The 25,610-nt window shown below is 29.0% G+C and overlaps 1 protein-coding gene across 1 annotated transcript; it reads right to left on the bottom strand.

The window, feature by feature from the left end:
- Positions 1-623: 623 nt before the first annotated feature.
- Positions 624-9,929, bottom strand: LOC142327710 (uncharacterized). Its single transcript, XM_075370989.1, has 2 exons — positions 9,526-9,929; positions 624-1,267 (listed from the first exon to the last, which is right to left on the bottom strand). The coding sequence occupies exons 1-2, from the start codon at positions 9,859-9,861 to the stop codon at positions 710-712; spliced, it is 894 nt and encodes a 297-aa protein (XP_075227104.1). The 5' UTR covers positions 9,862-9,929; the 3' UTR covers positions 624-709.
- Between the last annotated feature and the right edge of the window lie 15,681 nt (positions 9,930-25,610).

Here is a 25,610-nt window from a genome sequence, read left to right as displayed (position 1 = left end):
AACATAATATTTTAAGTCGTGAAACAGAATTTTTTTAAGTTATTTAAATAAGATATAAGCTGTTTCTAACAAACAATATTTGTGTTTCACTAGGTTTATTTTATAACAGATAATAAAAAATCCTTGAATCTTTGGATGGGAATTGAATGTAGGACCAGTTGAATAAGAAATTTGTATTCTGACCATTTCATCATCACTTGGCCAATTTGTTGATAGTTGTTAATGACTAGAATAAAAATTGATCCACAACAAAATAAAAGTCAATGAATCTATTGCATAACATAAATTAAAAAAAAACAATAAAATACAATATGTAAAAATAATTTTAAAAAATTAACAGTATTACCTTTTAAAATTTGAAAACCTATGAGAATAATATCCTACACTTTGTCCAAAATGACTAGTATGTAATTTTATGTAAATTATATATTATAAGGGTTTTTACGATTACAAGGCTTTTTTAAGCTATAAAACTTGACTTTAGTAAAAAAAAATTTAACAGAATTATTTACAAATTCACCTTAATACCAATTACATAAAAAAAAAAAATTAAATGTAAAATTTCATTAAATTATGGCATATAGAAAAATAAATTTTATATCATATACTATAAACAACAAAAGTTAAATTAAAAGACTAGAAATAAATAAGGAATGTATAAATTAAAAACCGTAAATAATTGCATATAACTAAAAATCACAGACAATAATTAATGAGAAGTAGTCTCAGAGTTGCTAATTTCAGAATTATTATCAACCTCTGCTAACCTCATTTCTGTTAATATAGTCTGTATTTTAATTTGTGTATTTAAAGCACAATGTAATGACATCTTTTTTAATTGCAATGCAACACTTCGTCCAAATGCATCAAATTCATCTTCTATATGTACATTATAATTACTATTATTATTATTGTTATTTGATAACACATCATCTTCAACTGTACCATTGCAAATTCTTCTTAATTTAGGTAATTTTGGCATTTTTTCGTCATCATCTTCATCAATAGATGGTCTCCTTTCTGATCGAATATTTTCAATTTGCCAAGTCGGTTCTTCCATTCCTTGATCGCTTGTATTGACCATGGGATCAACTTCAACGATTTCATCGTGTGTCTGAACGGTTACAAACAACGGCTCAGGTAAACAAACAGTTTGTGCTTGCTGAATGTGTTGTGCTGTAGTCGTTTTTGTTGTTGTATTCATAGTCATTGTATTGTTCCATAAATGATATGTACTCATTTCATTTGCATTAACATCATCAGGCACCTGAAACACAAAAATGAAAATATTATAATAAAAAAAATAAAATAAATTTAACAGATTATTAATAAAATAAATTTCAATTAAACTTCCCTAAAAAGTAAAAGTAATACTAAAATTTAATATTAGTATTTCAAGCTTTAAATTTCAACTTTAAGTTTATGTCAAATTAAGAAAAACTATCAACTTCAGAAACACTTAATTTTGTACCAAGACTAATTGTGCAGAGGTGACTTTATGTCGCACTACTATTTTGTCACTTTCACCCTCTTGTTATCAGGAACTACAGTTTACACTAGCAAGCTAAAAAATTATTTTCACCATTATTTATTGTTATGGGTTTTGAGGGGGTGGCCATATTATAAGAATTTGTAGGAATCAGAAAATATAAAAAAAAGTGGTAATGAATCCATCAATTGTAGAATTAAAGGTTCTATAAAGAAAAATTTTTCATAAACTGCAACCCTGTCTCAAGAAATTCTTTATATTTCTTATTCAAGGGATTATCCGTAAAAGGTAAGAAATGTATAAAATCAATTTTACAAGCATTTTGAAAAACAAATCTCAAAAATATAAACATTACAAGATATTGCAACAATCATATGAATGGAAATAAGTTGCAAAAATTCAAATTATCTTATATTTCAGTATTAGTGGGATCTTAATATTAGTCAAGGACAAAGTTCCTATAAATGTAGGTAAAAAACATTTTTTTTTTAACATCCCAAGGTAACCAGTCCCTGCCATTAGGCACAACACAGTCACCTCAGGGTGTCGTAGCAGCAATCTGTGCCCTCCCTAACTTACCATTTCATGGGACTTTCCCAACGGGGTCCCTCCAGCCTCAGAGGAACACACCAGCTTCCTCTTCTGGACAGCCGACATGCCCGCTGGAGAGCTACCCTCCCCGGCCCTACTCTACAAGCTCCAGACATGTGTTGCACACGTCCTTTGCAGTCCGCAACCCTCTCACACCTCAAGAGTCCTCTATACGATCATCGGGTAGCTCCAACCCCCCCGCACCCTCTTTTGTGTAGGCGGGCCAAAATCACCGTAGACATAGAGGCTACCTCCCTGGCCCTATATGTCACTATGCTTCAACCCTAGACTTCCTGAATTTTTTTAAGTCTTCCCCATCTGTTATTTTTTTTATTATAAACAAACAAATACATTAGAACACAACAACCCCAGCACTATATAACATATAGTGCTGGCACTATATAACAGCACTATATAACATATAGTGCTGGGGTTGCTGCATATAGTAAATATATATATCACTATAGTATACAATACACAAAGCACATTACCGATACAAGGCAAAAAACCTATCTATGTTTTTCTGTCCATCATTTTGTATTTTTAAATTGGGATTTATATCTCCCAAAAATATTGAGTAATTGTAATGAAATTTTGCATATCTTTTTATATACATACTCACTAAACAATAAATAAATTTAGAAGTTTTATGTTGGTAAAGTTCAAGATGGTGGACCATCTTAATCATCTTTAAAGGGTTCAATCACCTTATAGTAAATCATTCAATTTAATATGTTAATCCAGAAATAATTACTAAAAATAATCAATATAATATCAATAAATAAATTAAAAATTATAATATAATTATGGATATATATATATATAATTTATAAATAATATAAATTAAAGATTTATGAAAAATGAGAAATAAGAAACAATGCTGAACATTTAATTACTGCATTCACACAATATTATATTGTGAATATATGTCAATAAAGAAAAAAAGTCAATCTATTTGAAGCTAAATGATAAATCAAAACTTTTTAAAATGATATCAGAACTTTTTGGTCTCTAGAATAGTGCAAGTATAATCCTATCTACAATATAAACTTTTAGTTAAATTGCAAAATAAGCAAATTATAATAAAAACAAAGTAAGGCTGGCTAGAAGATAACAGGAAATTAACCAGACTTAATTTATGTAACTTGTTATTTAAGTGCTTATTCAGAGTAAATAGGCTAATTGATTTCTATTAAAATACTACTTTCATTTAACAACTACAGTCTAACCACCCGATTACAGTTACTAATGAAAGATGATATTCCTAGCATATGAAAAATACCAAACTTGATTCATATTTGAACCCAGAACCATCCAGATGAAAAGTAGAGATGCTACCACTCTATCACAGAGGTCAGCCAGTATTATAGAGACAATGAAAGGAAAAACAATCTCATAATTTACTTAGACTTCTAGCAAACAACTAACATGCATATCATTATTTTTTTCTATTAAAGAAAATTTATGTAATTACGTAAAACTAGAATTACTTCTGCAGAACCTTCCCCAAATAATCCGCAAAAGGTTCTATCAATCAGTTCAACAAATGATTCTAATGCCATGAGTTGACAAAAAAATAAATATAGATATGTACATTGAATATTAATATTTTTTACATAAAAGGAATTTCCTAGCCGTAGGTTGTATACATATCTTGGAAATGAAATTTATTTCCACTTACTTTTTAACAAAAATTAAACTTTTGTTGCAACTGCTTACTATGGGTTTAATTCTTAAAAATCTTTTAATTAATTTTTTTTCATTGATTTTTAAACGGGGAAAATCCAAATAATGAATTATATCAAAAAAAAGAGTGGTTTAAATTTATGCGGATATAAATAATCACATAATTGCAAAAAAAAGCCACACATTTGTTAAAAAAAAAATTAAACAATCACGGTAAGTTTTCTCTTAATGCTATTCAGTACTATTCACAAAAAGGAATTTTCGCATAACTTTGGAATCAAAGCCAATTTAATCATCTGTTTGTATCCAAGGAACAAAATACAAAAATGTAAATAATATTCAAATGAAACTAAATTCTAAAGGGGCAAGCAAAATGCTATCTTCAGACAATAATATTTTTTTTTAATGCAGGAAAACATTTTTTCATTAAAAAAATAATTTAACGTAAAAGATGTTACATAACCACATCAATAAATAAAACTGAAAAGTGACTTTTGTGTAACAATACAAATACAATAAAACAGTAGTATTAACGTAATGAGACACTTCAAAAAAAAATGTTGTTTGCATCGCACAATTTACTTACTACAATAATCAGTGTTTGCAAACAAAGTTGGTTTGTTTAACCTTGGCTCACCTATTTCTTACCATTAATTTGTTTAAATTTTAACACTTATTTAAAACAATATTTTCAACTAGCTTTTTTCGGTACACTTAATATAATAAACTTTTTTAAAGAATAAAATTAACTTACAAAAAGAACCGCCCTAAAAATAAAAATATTTAACTTTTAATTTTTCTTTAAAAAAAAACAATTTTTAGATTGGTGCAAAATCAAAAACCAAGATGTAATTTGGAACCTACTTCAAAAGGTCAAAATTTAAAAAACTGAAAAAGTATTCACATTTCAGGTCACATTTTTAAGTTAATTTTATTATACTTATGTTTCTTTGTTTAAATTTTAATAAATGATTGGGCCTATGAAAAACAGCCCATATGAAAACAAGCTGCTCATAAAACTTCTAAGGAAAAATCCTTGATAAAAATAACAAATCTTCTATGTAAAAAATAAAGGTTGAATGGAGGGAGACTCTCTTCTTTTTTCAAATTTGTTAAACAGGGTGATGACTAGAATAAATGGAATTAACTGCTGTTGACCTTCAAATCAATTATAAAAACATTCATCTCATCTAAGAGTAATCATTGTTCCAAGAAACAATCGTAAATATTTAATTATGTTAAAACTTTTTTTGGATTTTTCTTCCTCTTCTTTCATAACAAATAATTATTTATTACTTTTAAAAATACATCGTCATAATAAAGAAACTAATAATTGTTGCTATACAGTGTTACAGCAAGTAGAATGTCAATAACCAAAAAATTTGTCTAAATATTTAAGTATATTTAACACTTGCTAAAGATATAATATTAAAAAAAAATTTTTTGTTAATTAAACAACTACAATAAAAAATAACAAAAAACATATATAAATGAAGGGGGCAGAACCATTTTTATTTCATAATGTAGTATAATCTTAAGTTTGAAACACAGCCAAAATCAAAATAAACATGAAAGTTTCAATAAAAGAAAAATTATACGTTGTTACGATAATGCTGTTATAAACTAATAAACATTAGAAGGAAGATTTGTTCTCTCTAGAAGGTGTATATATTTTTTGTAACTTGGCAGAATTTAGTTTGTAATTACCAACAGGGAGCCTTATTTTAAGTAAGAAAACCAATCGAAGAAAAGGAACCTGATCAAGGACACTTTACATCATGAATGGCAATTATTCATAGTTATTTGGATAAAATTAACTATTTAGAATTTTTAAATGAATAATTAAATCAATGACCGATTAAAAAAAAAGCTGGCGAGTTACACAACTCTGGGTACAGAGGGACCATACCTTTGACAGACTATAAACTTAGGAGGAAGATTGAGCGGAATATTAAAATATGTAAATATACAAGTAAAGAATTATGAAAAAATTATTTACCCTATTCTTTAGAGTAAAATTCTGAGATATGAGATAACGATGATCATACTTTCACATTTCCTTGACCAATTATAACAAAATTGCATGACAACAGTGATCGACATTTAAAAGTTAATCCAGTCTGAAGATATAAAGTAAAATTACAAAAGTGACATACTAATGTAATGGAACTACCTAATTAGTACAAAAATGTGTCCGAGTCCAGAAACTACAAAAAGAAAAAAATGTTTAATACCTACCTCCTATATGGAGTTTGAATGAGACTGAACACCATCAGAAAGTACATTAGTTCCTAAGGAATATTAAATTATGTGAAAAAGTTTACTAACCTTTTAGTAACATTTTGAGATGGGACTCAAGAGGTCGGTATCTCCCTGTTCCCTTGACCGATTGTGAGAAAAATTTCATTGACAAAATACGACAGAAATCATTGTGCCAAATTTCATCCAAACTGGTAAATCCAGTTTGGAGATACCAATTAAAAAACAGGTAAGCTAAAAAAACAGCTAAGAAAGGTAACAAATCCTAGTAAAGACAGTTACTTTTATACGGATCTGAATACTAAATTATGGATACTGGTGTTCTTTGGTGGTTGGGTTTCAATTAATCACAATTCTCAGGAATGATTGACCTGAGACTGTACAAGACTACACTTCATTTACATTCATGCATGTCATCCTCTGAAGTAATAGCTTACGATGGTTCCAGAGGCTAAACAGAAAAAGAGACATAAGGTAACAGCTAAAAATGTATTTTTTGGAGGTCACCATGAGGATGATCATGAAATATCAAGATCTTAAAAAACCCCCAGCATGTAAAATCAGCACAATTTCCCTTATATAGCCAGGAAAGTAAAAATTACGTCGCTTAATCAAAGAAACTGTACAGTTACTTTTGTTATTTTATGTCTAATTGATATTAATACTAACTTAACTGATTAAGATTCCAACATAAAGTAGTAATGTTCCAATACATAGATGAATTTTAATAGTAGTAGCAGGCCAATAGTATGTATTTTCAATTTTAAAAATAATAATTTTCAATGGGATGTTGATAAGTAAGAATTTACTAAATAGTATTATTACTGAAGTACACATCATAAGAAACAAAAAAACAGTATTAATACATAGAATACAGCCATACATTCTTTATGGAGGAACAGTTTGGCTTTAAATAGATAGACACCACAGAGGATTTAAAACCGGAAACATTTGAGATTAATAATAAGACGTTATCACTATCACTTAATCATTAAAATCAATCAATATGGAGGCAAATGTTGCAAGCTCAAACTTCTGTAATACTTAGAAAGATTTTTTTCTAAATTAAATAATAGATAATACTGGAAATGGGGAAAACTCTGATCAAAAATATGGAGAGCAGATAACTAGTGTGGTTTAGACATTGAAATGAATAATGAATAAGTTTCTATGAAAAAGCTTTGAGTGATAACCTCAACAAAAAAAAAAAATATATATATATATATATTTAGTGAGGAAGAGATTGGATCAGCTGCTGTTTTGGTTTCACTTGTAGCTTTATACTTTCAGCTCCAGCAGCAAGTAGGACAGTTGCTACTCATTAGGGCATAATAAAGTGGTGAGGTTTAATATGATACTGATCCTTTGTCCAAGTGGAACTATTTTTTTTAAATAAAAATCTAGACTTAGTTTATCATTCTATAAACATGGCTAATCATGTCGTGATAAGAATTTTGGTCCTACACTCAAATAATCTTATTCAATGAATATTACAAACTTGTTTTATTTCTTGATTCTTTTTTGGTATAGTTGCGAAAGCCTTCAAAAAAGGCTAGGCTATAAAAATATGTTTATTTAATTACTAATTGAAGGTGTTTCAATTAAAACTTTGCATGGTAGCATACCCACAGACTTTAAGGTATATGTATACTAAACTTTTATCGCCATCAATCCAATGTTTTAAATAAAGAAAATGTCATCAAAAAGTTAGAATGCACTTATAATAACATAAGAAATTTCTGCAGTATAATACTTTTGACATTAGATTTACTAATCTTAAACAAGTATAAAATGATAACGCAAAGAATTTAAAAAGACAATGCAATAAATAGATACATATTCTAGAGAAAAAAATTTAATTTATTAACCTGCATGATAAGGTTTTTTAAAAATTTTATTCTAAAAAATAAAGTTATCAATGGGTAATGCCACTAGTAACTACTTATGATAAAACACAATTTCCACTGATTTTGAAAGCATGCCATTATATTTTTAAGTAAAAAAAATTTAATCAAGTGAAAATAAAGTTTATCAAATGTTGCAATATGAGTTAAGGGATAGTTTTCATCAATTACAAAAGAGTAAAATCCAATTAAGAGAAGTACTTCAAGTAATGAAACCTATAACCTTATAATATATTATACAAATCATAGATTATTTATCTTTGTTAATAATTTTTTATGTTTAACAAAGATGATTTATTTTATGAATAAAAAACCATTGTAATTAAACTAACTTGAGATGAAATTTATAATTTATGACACTTTACAAAATAAAATTATATTTTTAGTCATGATTAGATTTATTAAATGAACACCAAAAGAAGAAAGGCTGATAAGTGTTTTATTTTTTGTTTAGTGCAATTCAACATTTCCGAAGAAACTGTAAGATCATTCAGACCACAATGATGATAGTCATCATTTTGAGTTGGATAGTCATCCATCTCATAATCAAAAAAGGTTATCTGGTCAACCATTACAGCAGTGGTAGCATTTCAGCCTTTCATCTGGCAAGTTCTGGGTATGAATTCCAGTCAAATTTAGTAATATTCCCTGCCTAAAAATATACATCTCTTATAAAACAGAAATGAAAACAGGCAGGCTTAAAATTATATTTATTGAGGTAACAAATAAATACATATATTTAAATCAACGTTTCAAAACAATATTAGTCTAAAATTTTAACTAATTTTGAAATTACTCTTTTGCTGACGACACCCAAGCAAGTAAAATATATAGAAAATTTCTTGATAATGAATCTTGTTAATTTCTTTTTAAATATTAAAAAATATTTAATGATTCAAAGTGATATTTTCACTTTCAAGTATTATAATTCTGTAATATTAAAAGTATTTAACAGATAACAGCATGAAAATTAATTTTTGTTATCAATGATGTAGCACACCCTATTCAGAATGAATTTATGTATAATTATGAGCTATCTGGAAATGATTATTTACGTGTTCGTATTAAAAGAGCCAGTACTTTTTACGGTTTTTTTAATTTCTCGATAATCAATTACGTTTTAAAGAAACATTAAATTTAGATAAAATTAAGTTATGGAAATCATACATTTTCTTAGAACTACAGTTTCAATGACACAATTATCAAAAAGATTAAATGTGTTTAATACTAAAAATACACACATTTTCGTCGTATTCGCTCTTTTGGTTAGATATATCCTACCAATCTAAAGTTAGGAATAATCACTGTTGTTTTTTCTATCAAACAACCCGAGATAAGTAGCAATCAATTGACTGTCATGACCCGAACACCGGTGGGTTATCCGTTTCACCACGTGTAACATTAAAAATATTGAATGTCAGTAAATTTACGCTATTATGTAATGAATATCAATCGACTAAACAAACAACGTAAACATATTTATTTCTGGTTAGAATAAAATCAAAAGGTAAATATGTTACAATATTATCTTACGTGACTAAAAGCGTGTAAGTTACTGGCACTGTATTTATGTAGGTTATGCTATCACGTACTTACCGAGTTACTATCTTGGTTACTTGTACGTACACCAATCAAAGGCCTTAGAAAAGAGTTGATTTCGTCAAACCACACTAGACTAGTAACATATGATCCTTTAGACTGTTCCATCTTTTTAAGTTCCTGCGTGTATGTAGATCTTAAATTTTTAATTTTATTCTTAGCTCTATGAATTGTAAATTCTGGTAACTGCATTTCATCAACTAACTCCTGATAGGCGGCATTTCTCATCTGTTGGTTTCTATATTGTGGAAAATGTACATTCCACAAACAAGGTTTTTTTCTATACTTTTTTAAAAACCTCATTGTTATTTCTTCATTCCATTTTTCAGTCATTGTCTTAAAAGCTTTTAGACAGCTATCACTAAACAACGATGCACTGTACTGGAATCGGCCACACTGGTTTCACCACAGTATTAAACGGCACTGCGCTGTATAGGGGTTGAAATGATCGGGGGTGAGAACTTGAACTGGGCTGAGACAACATTCCCAGCAAAAATTACCCTATACTCTGTAGAATATGTAGTTGTTTAAACATATCTAAACGAAAGGGCTAATCGGACTATCTGCAGTCAAAACTACATGCAAGTAAGTAAAGAACTTAGCTTTCTTTTTTGGATACATTCATCCGTGTATTTATATATTTTAATTAAAATTATTTTAAATAATCTGTTAAAATCTTTAAATTTTAACCTATATTTATATAAACTTCATTACCATTTCAGTAACAATAATCTTCTAATAGGTTGTAGGTTGTATCAACAAAAGCCCATACTTTAATTATTTTAAATATAAGTATCTTGTTAAAAAATTAAGTTTTTAATGAGCCACAACTACTAATCATATGTCCAAAAATTTGTATATTTCAAAATTTATATTTAGGCAAGTAAATATATATATCTTACAAATAGGATACTTTAATCAGCTGTTACATTCAGCCCAAGCAGCAATGGAATTGTGTTATTACTGTAACAGTTGCCTGGAACACAGCCTGCTCCTTTCCTTTAGAAGCATAAGCAACTTCACTGGATAGTAATCAATTGTACTAGTCTATCAATGATATTAACAAACTAAAATTGGCTGTTTTAAGTGAAGAGCAGAAGTAAGGTGATAGATAATGAATATCATTTTTATTATAAATTAACTTCTAAAAAAAGTTATACTTCTTGAAATTTTTTTTTTACAATATATCACTTCAGACAAAAGGTATAATAAAAAACGTTTTCTGTTATTCAAGACATATTAAAATAAAATAAACATTAACATATTTTCTTTTGTAATTCAAAATATAATTTAAATAAAATATCAATACAAACTTTGTAAAACTTAAAAAGGATTTTTACAGTGGTATTGTTGGAAAATTACTGTGAGCAACGCAATGTTACACACTATAACGTGTAAGGATCAGAATATATAGAATAAAACCAACCAAAACTAAATATATGTCTTATGTCTTTTTATAAACTGAAACAGTTGTGTAAACTAGTGATAACAATGATAAACTGGAACGTGCAGTGAAACGTAAAACTAGGCATAGTTATATGTTTTATTTCTTTTTCAGGCGTTATTACCAGTTTTGATTTTCATTACAATTAATTGTTACGTCACCAAATTCGAATGTTTAGCTCGGTAAGTTAAGTGTAATTATTTAATTGTACCACTGGTAACACTGGTAGAGGTTGCGCGAAGCTGGTGAGTTAACTGGAATCGGTATTGATCCACAATAGCGGACTCCACTATCACGACGTACGAGTACGATTGTGTGGGGAGGGAATTTTCTATAACGTGCGTGTTAAACTACACTGCTCATTCTTAATATTCCATTCTATTGTACTTACCACTAATACTTCACTAGTCATAATGTTTATTACTTACGGTTTAAACATTTTCAGTCTTAATTTCACTAATCAGTCTATTGATGCATTTTGAACAAATAACTAAATCTTATTCATTTGTGGTACAAATTCTTTTTCCCCTAATTCAGAATCTCGAGGTTACTACGATGGAGCGCAGTAGGAAGTTAGACCTTCGAATCACTCGTATACAAGATGAGGCCGATACTTTTTTTTTAAAGGGAAATACTCTTTCTGAATCTTATAACTTAGCACTCGAAAGATAATTAAACATTACACATTATCCCTTTTGAAAAAAATGCAAAGCATAACGAAATAAATAATTAAAAAACAACTTTCCGATTAAACTTGCTCTCGTTAGTAAAGAAAATAAAAACCTATTTACTGCGGAAGTAGATAGTACACACACAAAGTAATCCAGCAACTAGCGGAGCCAGTTAAATTCCCAAAAGGTAACACGTAATTTATTTGTTGGTATATTACGTTATCGATTCTACTTTAAATTTTTTCGTTAATTTCGTTGTACAGGTAGTTTATTCCTTCATTCTACGCTTTGTTAGATTTAATTAAACTTTTTTTCATTCTTTCTTGCAATAAACGATATTCGATAAAAACAATATTTTTATTCTAAATGGTAACCGTTTTCATTTAATTTCTTGAAGATCATTATTTATTTTTGGTACTTTTTATTACATTAGTAATTCTGAAAGTTTTAATAAATTGTGTACCAGCAGATCGCGTAATGTATCGATGCTTGTAGCATCTTTCATCTTGTAGCAGATGCAAAATGAAAGATAACACTGTTCTTGTTTCATTAGTATCTTCAAATTAATAGCTAATTCAGTTAATCAAATTCAATTATATTTTTATTTTTTATAGAGGGAAAATTTTTTCTAAAAAAATTATTACTATTATTACTTATTATAGTAATTAAATATTCATTATTTTTACCCCGACAAGATCAATTTTGTCGGGCATTTATTTTGTTAAAATTAATAACATATTATCTCCACAATAAAAAAAGCACGCTGCGTTGATTTAACTGTTGTATGTGCTCACATTCAGCCGATGCGTTGGTTTGTTGTATGTGCTGACATTTTTATTATGAATGAAGCGCTACCATCTAGCGGAAAAAATTGAACTAACTGTATATGAAATATTTTTAATTTATTATTACATTTAAATTAAAGATTAACAATTCTTATTAATATTTAAATTAATTATTTACATAATTATTATTCAAACTTATAGCAAAAAAAAATAAAGAATTCTTTATTTAACGAATTATTAAAAAGTAGGCTGCATTTCAATGGAATGCGGTTAAGAAAGACAGTTCACACGATACGGTTTCGGTTCGATGTTTTGCCTGATCGTTTATTTTGCCGAATCGAATGCTGTGTTCACACGATACGGTTTGGATTAGGTTTTTTGCCTGATCGTTTATCAGCCGATTGAATTCTGTGTTTTCCACACACGCGTTCTTTATCCAGTCGTGATTGTGATATTGTAGAACATGGATGTAAACAATATAAACATGTCTTTTCTTTTGTATTGCTATCGCCGCCGTCAACAAAAGTTAAGAAACCGAAATAAAAAATATTGGATGCATCCTATTATGAAAGAAAGGTGTAGTTTTGGTGCCTTCCAAACAATAATGTGTAGATTCAGAAATGATGAGTTGGAATTTTTCAAACATTTCCGAATGTCGCAGGCATAATTTGATTACCTATTAAGTAGAGTAGGGAAGGATCTAACGAGGTAGGATACGACTATGAGAAGGAGCAGAAGAAAGATTGTCGATATGTTTAAGGTTTTTTTTGTTTTTTTTTGTCTTCAGTCATTTGACTGGTTTGATGCAGCTCTCCAAGATTCCCTATCTAGTGCTAGTCGTTTCATTTCAGTATACCCTCTACATCCTACATCCCCAACAATTTGTTTTACATACTCCAAACGTGGCCTGCCTACACAATTTTTCCCTTCTACCTGTCCTTCCAATATTAAAGCGACTATTCCAGGATGCCTTAGTATGTGGCCTATAAGTCTGTCTCTTCTTTTAACTATATTTTTCCAAATGCTACTTTCTTCATCTATTTGCCGCAATACCTCTTCATTTGTCACTTTATCCACCCATCTGATTTTTAACATTCTCCTATAGCACCGCATTTCAAAAGCTTCTAATCTTTTCTTCTCAGATACTCCGATTGTCCAAGTTTCACTTCCATATAAAGCGACACTCCAAACACACACTTTCATAAATCTTTTCCTGACATTTAAATTAATTTTTGATGTAAACAAATTATATTTCTTACTGAAGGCTCGTTTAGCTTGTGCTATTCGGCATTTTATATCGCTCCTGCTTCGTCCATCTTTAGTAATTTTACTTCCCAAATAACAAAATTCTTCTACCTCCATAATCTTTCCTCCTCCTATTTTCACATTCAGCGGTCCATCTTTGTTATTTCTACTACATTTCATTACTTTTCTTTTGTTCTTGTTTATTTTCATGCGATAGTTTTTGCGCAGGACTTCATCTATGCCGTTCATTGTTTCTTCTAAATCCTTTTTACTCTCGGCTAGAATCACTATATCATCAGCAAATCGTAGCATCTTTATCTTTTCACCTTGTACTGTTACTCCGAATCTAAATTGTTCTTTAACATCATTAACTGCTAGTTCCATGTAAAGATTAAAAAGTAACGGCGATAGGGAACATCCTTGTCGGACTCCCTTTCTTATTAGGGCTTCTTTCTTATGTTCTTCAATTGTTATTGTTGCTGTTTGGTTCCTGTACATGTTAGCAATTGTTCTTCTATCTCTGTATTTGAACCCTAATTTTTTTAAAATGCTGAACATTTTATTCCAGTCTACGTTATCGAAAGCCTTTTCTAGGTCTATAAACGCCAAGTATGTTGGTTTGTTTTTCTTTAATCTTCCTTCTACTATTAATCTGAGGCCTAAAATTGCTTCCCTTGTCCCTATACTTTTCCTGAAACCAAATTGGTCTTCTCCTAACACTTCTTCCACTCTCCTCTCAATTCTTCTGTATAAAATTCTAGTTAAGATTTTTGATGCATGACTAGTTAAACTAATTGTTCTGTATTCTTCACATTTATCTGCCCCTGCTTTCTTAGGTATCATAACTATAACACTTTTTTTGAAGTCTGATGGAAATTCCCCATTTTCATAAATATTACACACCAGTTTGTATAATCTATCAATCGCTTCCTCACCTGCACTGCGCAGTAATTCTACAGGTATTCCGTCTATTCCAGGAGCCTTTCTGCCATTTAAATTTAAGGTAAGATTAAAGTTTAAGGTAACATTTTTTAATTATTCTCTTCATCAACACAAATTTTATTTCTTAAATTTCTTAAGAAAACCCCAAATTAAATTAAATAATAAAAATCAAGAAAAATATAATCGTTTACAATAATTAGTAAATAAAATAATCGGATAACTGCATGAAAAAAATTACAACGAAGATAAATCAATATCCGAATAATTAGTGTCTTGAGTCGTGCTAGACATTGGTGATGACACTAACGGCGAGTTACGACTATTACACTCACTGCAGTATTTGACTGAGGTTACACGGCTCAGTAAAATAACCTACATTTTGTCACCCGCAATAGTTCATATTTTGTTGGGCTTGTAAATAAGTTTGAAGTTGTAAAGAAGTTTGCGGTTGAGAAATATTCGATTGTGCCATTGTGCTTCTTTTGATTCTTTGTAACAAACTTATAACACCTGACTGAAATTCCAAAATCTAGTCATCAGTAAGTGACGACAAGGAAGACAAAAGGCTAGTAAAAAATGATAAATGGCGGTCACTTTGTGTATTAATTGTACCTTTAGTTGAAAGATTCATTTGATGTTCCATGAATTTTATCATTTTAGAATCCAATTCATAGTTCAGCATCGTCCTCCTTTTCTTTGTTACACCAGAGGAAACCGGTTTGGTTGTTGGTTGGTGGTCAGTTTTGCAGTTTTCTTCGTTTTCGGGATATTCGCGCACCTCATTGCTTTCTTCGTTTTTGTTGTCTGTACTTTCGTAGGTGGCTGTTGTATCCGTAATAATTTTTTTCAAAAAATTCATTTGTTCATGGTATATATAAAAACGTGATGGTTTTGAAGCAGAACCGGTAGTTATTTGTTGGTTTTGTTTTTTCATGGATTTCATCCAAGAATCTCTTGTTTGTGTCCACGTTTTGATAATTAGTTTGTCTGTAAAAAAATAGATCGACTGTAAAACAATATTACATTACTGTTTTGGGTTACTGTAATTTGGTATTAAAAGCGATTCAATTTTTTTATTTGTTGCAGATATTTGGCGTCTGGTTGTTCGTTTAAAGATCTTCATTATTACTATAGAGTCGGTGTTTCAACTATCAGCAATATTGTGAAGGAAGTAACGAAAGTAATACGGAATAATCTGCACAGCGAATTTGTGCGATTATTATTATTATTTCCATCTGACTCATGGAAGGAAATATCACACGGATTTCAGACGAAAGAAAATTTTCCACATCGCCTTGGTGCCGTTGACGGGAAACATCAGGATTAAAAAAACCTCCATTCAGTGGCTCAATGTATTTTAATTACAAGAACTATTTCTCAATTGTATTGTTAGCGGTTGTAGATTCAGATTATCGTTTTATATATACAAATGTTGGAGCGTATGGTACAGACTGCGATTCTTCCATCTTAAACTTTTTGGCAAACTGTTAACCGAAAATAATTTGCATACTCAGACACCAAGGCCTTTGAACGAACACTCAAATACCGATGTTCCGTATGTGCTAGTTGGAGATGAGGGTTTTGCATTACACAAATACTTAATGAAACCTTATGGTGGAACACATTTAGACGTGAAGAAAAGAATATTCAATTACCGCCTAACAAGAGCTAGAAGATATGTAGAATGTGCCTTTGGAATCTTAGCCAATAAACGGAGAATATTTCATAGGCCTTTAGATGTGGATGTTGAGACAGCTATTTGGATTGTTAAAGCTTGCACAGTATTACATAACTTTGTCCGTGAAAAAGATGGTTTAAATTTGAACGCCTCCTATCCAGAACAAGAGAAAAATAATCTGCGTAATTTGACAAATACAGAAATTAGACGGGGAGACAAAGATGCTGATTTAGTAAGGGCAATATTAGCTGACTATTTTGTTTCTGAATCTGGTTCACTTCCTTGGCAATATGAAGTTGTCAAGTCATAATAGTAATGATGACGTTATTATGAAATTGTCATAATAATGATAATATTCGTAGTAATCACGCTATTTTTTTGTGCAACTATGATTATTTGTCGAAAAAGTAAGTTTTTAATATTATAAAGGCTTATGTAAAATTGTTATAATTTAGTAAAAAGAATAAAAAACGTTAACTTACAATATTGTTGTCTTTGCTTTTGTTCATAGCCTGGAACCCTTCATTCAACGCCATACATATTTCCCGCCAAGCGGATTATTTAATATGTTTGTCTTTATAGGATTCTAAAAACTTATCCCGTATTGCAGGTCGTTCTCGTACCAGATCAATCAACATTTCGGTATTTATATTATTAATATCTTCCATACTATTACACAAAACTAATGAACCAGGAGTGATCAAACTGCATCAACACAATGCAAAACACCGACTGGTCTGTCCTTGCCGTACGGTTCAGAAACTGTGGTGTGAACAGCGCTACTGAGATGCAAGTGCTACTATCAAACGATTCGGTTATTTCACCGAATCGGTGAATACGGTGTCTGTTGGCAAAACCGAATGTTAATTCCACTATATACGATGATTTTACCGTATACAGTTAACAACCGAATCGTGTGAACGTGCTCATGCTTTAATGCATGCGCCACTACTATAGACCGTGAAAAAACCTATACGGGAAAACTACCGAAACCGTATCGTATGAACTAACGCTAAGAGAGCGCGAGAGACTCGGCTACGTGCAGCCGCCAGGTGCACCACGTAGTCCGTTCTGCGCTAATAAAAGCAGGGTAAGGAGCAGCAACAAACACAACTCACACGAATACACACAACATTAAACGAAGAAGACGGTGTCCCCAAGCCAACTCCCTGTTATCAATATGGCTAGCGTTAAATATTATATTATATTATTATTTAAATATTATATTATTTAGCGTTAAATTGATATTTTAAAAACTATTAGATTCTATATCTACTCACTGCTTAAGTCTTTTAAATATAAAAACACCAAAATGCTCAGAAAAACATTATATACACACTAATATTTCTTTTCTTTAATGAATATTTTTAAAATACTTAATATACTCACAAACATGAGGATACAAACGCGTCGAGGGTCCAGGAGACAAAGCTTCCTGACTAGACGATCGTGCGAACAAACCCCTGGCAGGGTAATAATTATAATAATATGTGTATGAATGATAATAAATTAAGTGTTAGGCAAATGAAAGATGAAGAAATTCAGTTTAAATTTCAAAACGTATAACGTGCCTTATTGCTTCATAGGATGAGATGAAATGGCAATTTTATAGCGTGTGAAAATGCCATGCCTGACCTGGATTCGAACCCAAGACCTCTTAGATGGAAGAGCAAAACGCACTCCAACTCTATACTCGGGAGAAAATTAAGTCAAATAAATAATTTGATTTCTGTTTTGAAAGTTCGCTTAAATCAATTTACTCCTTCATAAAAATAATAAAAAACTTTAAAAGGAAAAATTAATAAATCAGTAAAATAAATTTTTGTGATCCATACAACTATTTGTGTCTGCATCATCTATTTAAACAAATGAAGGTGATGTAAATTGCAAAATTATTTCTAAATAACTTTCTAGCTACACCAGAAAAATAAAAAACAATATTATTTTTCATATTTTTATGTTATGTTAAAAAAAATTTTTTTATAATTTTATGATACGTAGTTAAATAAACAAATAAAAATACTGATTATTTGTATACTTATGGAGATCTCAATAAAGTTGAATGGCAGGACTGTTGTTCTCTTCTTGTTCCTTTTGCTGTAATTTACCTACAGATTTTCCCATATTTGTCATTTCTTCAAAATTATTTATTTTCACTTTATCCATGAGTTACAAAACATTAACTAAAAATATTCAATTAGCAATATTCAGTTATTTCTTCATCGACTTATTAACAAAAAACAAACATGAACCGTAATAAATTTTTATGTAATTGATTTAATTTTATTTTTATTAAATATAAAATTACTTGATTGATTATATATAAATTTTTTCATTTCAATTTTAAGCCAAAAAGCTCAACAAAATAAAGTATTAACCAAAATGTTTAATATTAGTATCTTATTATTATTATCATAATTTGTACATTGCAATCGGTTCAACTAGTGTACGATAAGCAACCCCGGCCCCACCTGATGAGATGAGGATGATATGTAAATGAGATACAGACTCAGACCGACCGTTTCTAAGATGTGTGGTTAATTTAACCCCGACCACCATAGTACACCAGTATCTGTAGTCTAGTATTAAAAAATGTATAAAAGCAAATAATTTTTACTAGGATTTGAATCTTAAAATCTTCGACTTTGAAAATCCATCTTTAAACAAATTAATTTGTGACAAGTTTACCACTAGACCGGCCCGCTGGGCTGTATTAGTATATTAACATTACAATTTCAAAAAATATGTTTTCGACTTTTTGGAAATTTGGGGGCCTTTTTTAATGAATATTCACTAAAATTGATTTTAAACAAATAAGGGATTAAGTTATTTTAGTGACTTTATTGTTTAACAAGATTTGTTTTGCGTTAAAAATTTGAAATTCCAAAAATCTTTTTTTCAGTTTGGGGATTCAAATACTCGTGTGGAAGCATTCAGCTAAAATTAATTTTTAAGAAAATAATCCTTTGGTAGTCATAATTTTTAAAGACATTTTTTAAATTGTTTGAAAAATACAAGATATAACTCTAAATAAACAAGATGGTAATTTTCTAGGAAGGGGTGATAATTTTTTTCAAGAAATAATGTAAAGGCTATCAAAAAATTAAGATTTTTACATTTTAAATCCAACGGGTAACTTGTGAGATGGATTTAGATTAAAAAAACTAAGAAAAAATGTTTTTTGTTACTACAGACTATTGGAGTGGGATGGGCAAAAACATTTATAGCGGTGTAAAAGCCTATTGATCAAGAAGTTCACTCAACTTCACTTGTAAGTGTCCGCAGAAGAAGTGGGTGGTACGGCGAATTCGACAAACTATATTTACAGTTCTAAATATGACCTAACCTAAAAGTCAAATGAAAATGGGGAAAAAAATTAAAATATAAGCATGAAAGCATTATATTTTAGTTCGATTAGATTTGTAATAAAGAATACTTTCAAAAAATACCTCGAATTATGTTAGACAATGTTTTTCTCTTCCGTTTGATGAATATTTAATATTCACTTGCATTTAAGTGAATATGTCACTTTTCCTTAGAAGGTGGCTTTACAAATCGTGCTGCTAGGTAGCAGTACTTGATAGTACTACGTAGCATACAAAAAAATGTTATTCTACAATTAGAACTATCTGAATTAACTGATGGGGAAATAAAAAAAATTAATTTAATAATAATATTAAAAGTGTGGCTACGGATACGATAAAAATCTAGGGTTACACTTACAAAGAAATAAGTGCAATATTACATCACGGATCTTCGACCGGTGAAGATCATTATACAAGTTTTATTAAAAATGAAAAAAATATGGAATGAAGTGAATAATGACAATCAACAAAAAAAAAGTGGCCGAGAAATGAAAAAAAATATATATTTGTTTGTTCTAGAAAGGCAATAAATTTTAATACTAAATCCATAGGATAAAAAAAAAATTAAAAGAATAATTTAACAAAACGCAGCGATATAAAAAAAAACCTGATATCAAAAAAGGTAAGACTACACATTTTAGAAAAATACATGTTAAATATATAGAAAATAATAGAAAATATTTAAGCGTTCCATATAATAAGCAAAAAACAGAAAGGTTTGTTACAAAACTCTTAACGAGCTGATTTCATTTATTAAACAACAAATAATCATAAGAATTGTATTATTTCTGTAAATGTTTCATATTTTTTTATCATAACACATTCAGAATGTCAATGAAACTACGCTAGATTGTATTTTTATATTAAAAAAGTACAGCAATAACAAAGTAAGACTAGGTAAAAAAATAATCAATACAACTGTTGCTAAAGAAAAAGATCAGAACGTGAAAGAAAGTAATGCAAAACAAATTTGCTTGATTTATTTTTTTTATTTATATCCTTAAGTAAAAATATTGTGTTAAAACACACATTCAATGAAAAAACTGAATTCTCATCACATTGAAAAGTTAAAAACTTGAAATACTGTTGAATATTTAAAATAAAGACAATATGAGTCATACTGAAATTTAAGGTGAAAATTACTTTCAAAACAAATATGTAATTGAAGAAAAGATGCTGAATCACCAATAAGTCAACATACATTATAAAGTGCTAATATAAGATAAAATTGCAACACCAAATTTATAATTGTCAAATTTAACCAGAATTGTGTTAATGACTTTATATTAATCTACCCCTAATAATTATACGAGTTTGTTTAATAAATGAAATCAGGCTGTAAGTGTTTTGAAAAATTTTTTATATATTTTACTTATTATATGCATTGCTTAAACATTTTTTATAATCTATTATTGTATATCGACTGTTTATATATTTAAAATGTCCTTTTTTTAAACAAAATTCTAAATTAATTACAGATTTTGATAACAGAAATGTAATATCTCACTTTTTTTGATATCAGTATCATTTTGTTATCTGCGAGATTCTTACCGTACAGTGTACAATTTCATTGTAATTTTTTTGTATAGAATATATAGAAGCAAAAAACTCCCATTAACTCCTTTTCTGAAGCAAATTTGGCTAAAAAAAATAAAAATATAATACCATTATTTGGAAAGGGGTGAATAATAAATAAAAATTCTTGATAATTTGTGATCTTGATAAAAAATAACTTTTACAAGAAAACCTTTCGGCATTTTGGCAAAGTGCCCTAGCAAAGATTTGAAATTTTACTTTGGCCAAAACTCTTCCATCCCTTATTCTAGTTTTTATAAAAAATTAATACATTCTTACCCCTGAAGGTAATACCTGTCTACTAAGTGTGAAGAAAATCGGTTAACGATTCCAGAGTTATACGACCAAATACAGGCCAGTATATACGTGTACATAAGCACAAACGACCATCTCACATAAGACTTTTTTTTGGACTTTGGGAGCATCAGAATAATTTTTTTTTATTATCTAGTTTTTTATTAAATTTTTTTAACATCTCAATGCAAAAAATTAAAAAACACCATTTTTTTATTTATTTTTCTCATTAAAGCAATAGCTGCTATAGGAGCATATATTTCTATAGGTTGGAAAGATATATATAATTAGAAAATAATAACTGCTATAAAAATTTTGATTTTTTTTATATGATTAAAAATTATAATAATTCCTTTTTGAATTGAAATCTACTCATAAAAGTCTATTGCTCTCGTAATACATATCAGTAAATGTAGACATATAATAACATTCATCTACCTCATTCTAAAAAAATACCAGTACTCTAGCATTTTTCTCACAAATATAATCATCCAGCCTAACAAAGTATCTTGCTCTGTTTGTCTAACTTGGAAATTTTCTTCAACATTACAAATAATAAAATAAAAACAGATAAACAAAGAATAAATAAACTATGTTTTGGAATTGTAAATGTACACTTTTCATAAATTTTAAGTTTATTTTCTAAGATGCATTCTGTTACTATTGAATTGAATGTACAATTATCTTATGAACTATGAATTATCTAACGGCTCCAAAAACTTTTCCCTTATTTTTTTTCAGCACAATGGTATAAACTACTTATAATAATAACAAATGTTCACTTCATTGATTTTACATTTTTACAACAGGTTTTGTCATACAAAAAGTGATTTATTAACCTTTATAGCTTAACTATTTGGAGAGGTTAATAACATTAAACTATAATTTATTATTACAAGTGAATTAAAAATAATAATAATAATTAGTGCATAAATAAATCAACCAAATTTACTGTTATGTAAATTACACATTTTTCTTATAAAAAATGTACCAAATTAATACATAAAATAAGATAAAATTTTTATATAAATAAATCGGTTTGAAGAGATAGATTACTGATCTTTTTATTAATAATGTAATTTACAAATCTAGATTTATTTTTAAAATCTGTTTCCAGTAGGTATAAGAAACTGCACCAGAATCTGCTTGGATGGACAAAGGAAACACTGATAAAACCTTGATCAGAGAGCACAATCACAAAATAGATGCGATTAAAGTTCACATTAATAATAATAATTAAAAATATTATCAATATGAAATAATATTAAGATAAATTCATGACACTAAATATTAAAAAAAGTACAAACCGGTCATAATTCAAAAGGCATTAATGAAAATCATTTGAGCAAGTTAAACAGCAAAAGCACAAATACTTTACACAGAACTGAGGGAATTCAAGCATTTTTATTTTCAAATTTACTACTGTTTAAAAAAAATCACAATGAAACTAATATTGTTTCTGTAAAAGGAAATCTATTAATTGTATTTTAAATAAATTTGAGGGAAGATTTTTTAAAATGGTTTGGTAATTTATTAATGAAGTTAATGAAAGCATAAGTCCTAACCTGTAAACTGAAGTACTGTTTTGGGTTACACAAAGGCAGTTCTGTTGTCTGGTTTGATAGTAGTGGATTGTTATTTGTTTAATAAGCGACTATTCTTTTTAATGAAAATTGCAATTCATTAATGCAAGGATTTGTAAACACTTTTAATTTCCTAATTATCGATCTACCCAATTCAAATTAAATCAAGATAATTTTCAACTGCATTCTCTAAATATGTCTTATTAAAAAAACCTGTCAGTAGTAACATTAACAATATGAATGTGAAAGTAGCAGCATCATTCACTGAAAATGGCTGAAAAGACAACAAAAAAAATTCCTAAGTAAATTTTATAATAAAATCTAGTTCAGTTTATCTACATCAAAGTTTACAAGTAATATCTCTGTTAATCATGAAAAAAAAGTTTAAACTTCATTTTTGCCAGCTTGATCTATGAATTTAAGTATAATTTTCTTTTAAACTTCCACGTACACTTTATTAGCAGAAAAATTTTCAATAATCTATATTACTTGATGAGGAGTCCTTTACATGTAAGAGATTACTTGTTTGCTGCCCACAACCATTCAGACAGTGATATACCCATGATGAAAGTAACAAGGTGTAGCATTGCGCACAGGTATACGCATCGCGCCGAATACGGCGCGCATGCGTATACGCTCGTCCCAAAATCTCATTTTCTACCGGGTTATTTGGTTACAATTTGGTAACCATTTATTTGGTCATTTTATACCGGGTTATAAGTAAGGGATTTTGGGACAAAAGTTTTTAGTTGTACAAAAATTTTACAAAATTTTAAATACATGATAATGATTAAACGAGCTAACAATAGAATATTTATTAAATATAATACAAATTTTTTTTTAAAAATCCTTAATAAAAATAAATATTTTATACAAGTCTATTGATTCTTAAGAGTATTGAAATTGATTGTTAATTAAGATAAAATTCAAAATAATGAATGAAACCCTAAACAAACAAACAGAGGACACATCTTATGAAGTGCAACTTCAAAATTTTTTAACTAAAGATCTGATATTATTTATTTTGGTCAATCTTCGGAATTGATGATTTTTTAGTTTAATTAAAAATATTATCACAAAACAATTTTTGAAAGAAATTGCTTTTAATTTAGACGGGAAAATGAGATATTACTTATTTTTTTACGGATACCAAAATGAATATTACTTTATAATACTGAAATAAAAATAAAATAAAACGTTGTTGTTTAGTGAAAAATAATTTTATATTCAATAAACATATTTTTCTAACGAGTCAAATGAAATGAAAGGGATTTTGTAGGTAAACCATTTTAAACCGCGTGCAATAAAGAGAACAATTGTTCTGCGTTCAGGTTTGATATCTTAATCCGTTTTGTTTTACAACTCTGACTCGTTTTTTTACCTGGACAAAGCAGAAAAGAATTTTCTCTCTGAAGACACAATTCTGTTTTAGCTTTTACACGTATAGTGTGTCTCTGAATTTTCTCGATTTTATAACTACTCGCTTTTAAACAGTGTTTTTTTGTTTTTTTTTATACAAATTTATTCTGATACAAATGTAAATATGCCGTCGCGTTATTTCCCCAATTGTTTGAACAGAACTGATTCACCAGCGAAAAAGAACGTGAAATATTTTCCGTTCCCGGAGAATGAAGCATTACAAAGTGTGTGGCTACAAAAATGCGGAAAATCACGTGATAATATGAAAATTGAACACGGTAAGTTCAAAAGTGTGTTTTTTATCTGAATTTAAATTTTGATGAAATAAATATGATTACATTTCGAATTCAAATGCCTGTATGGGAAAAATGAAAAGAATATATTACTGGCTAATCGATCAATGGAATGAAATTTTCTCTGAACTTATTGACTGCATCTTCAATTATTATTAAACTTCTAGAAATTATTAAAGTTCTAAAATTAATTAATCTAAAAAATTATATGATTTATACAAATTAAATGTTTGCATAGATGAATTGTCCCCTCCCCCCTTGATAATTCTGCCTTTAATCACATTGATGTCTTGGTTCTGTTTGTGCGCCAACCGCATAAACGAATTTAAACATCATGGCGGGAAAAGGATTTTAGAACGACCCACTGCGCAACGCTGGGTGTGCGACACCTTGTTACTTTCATCATGGATATACCAACAGATGGGGAACAGATTAGGAATCCTTACTGTAATATTATAAATGTGAATGTGAGTTTGTTTGTTTACGCTTTCACGCAGAAACTACTCAACCGATCATCATGAAACTTCGTACACATAATTCTCAAGGGTATTGCGAAGGACATAGGACACTTTTTGGTAAAAAAAAAAAACAATATTTTTTTCAGGAGGGTAAAAAAATTTATATCGGTAGGTATGATCGTCCGACAAAAAATTTGACCAAATTCAACGCCATCTTACGTTCCAATAAGTAAATGAAATTAAGTGCCAATCCAACACTGTAATACCGACGGTCAAGTCACTATTTAATCGAGAATAGTGCTTCTGCTGTTTCGAATCCTTATATATTTA

Source organism: Lycorma delicatula, chromosome 7, assembly GCF_047948215.1.
Source record: "Lycorma delicatula isolate Av1 chromosome 7, ASM4794821v1, whole genome shotgun sequence".
In the NCBI taxonomy this organism is placed as follows: domain Eukaryota; kingdom Metazoa; phylum Arthropoda; class Insecta; order Hemiptera; family Fulgoridae; genus Lycorma; species Lycorma delicatula.
This window is presented reverse-complemented; position numbering and strand designations above follow the sequence as displayed.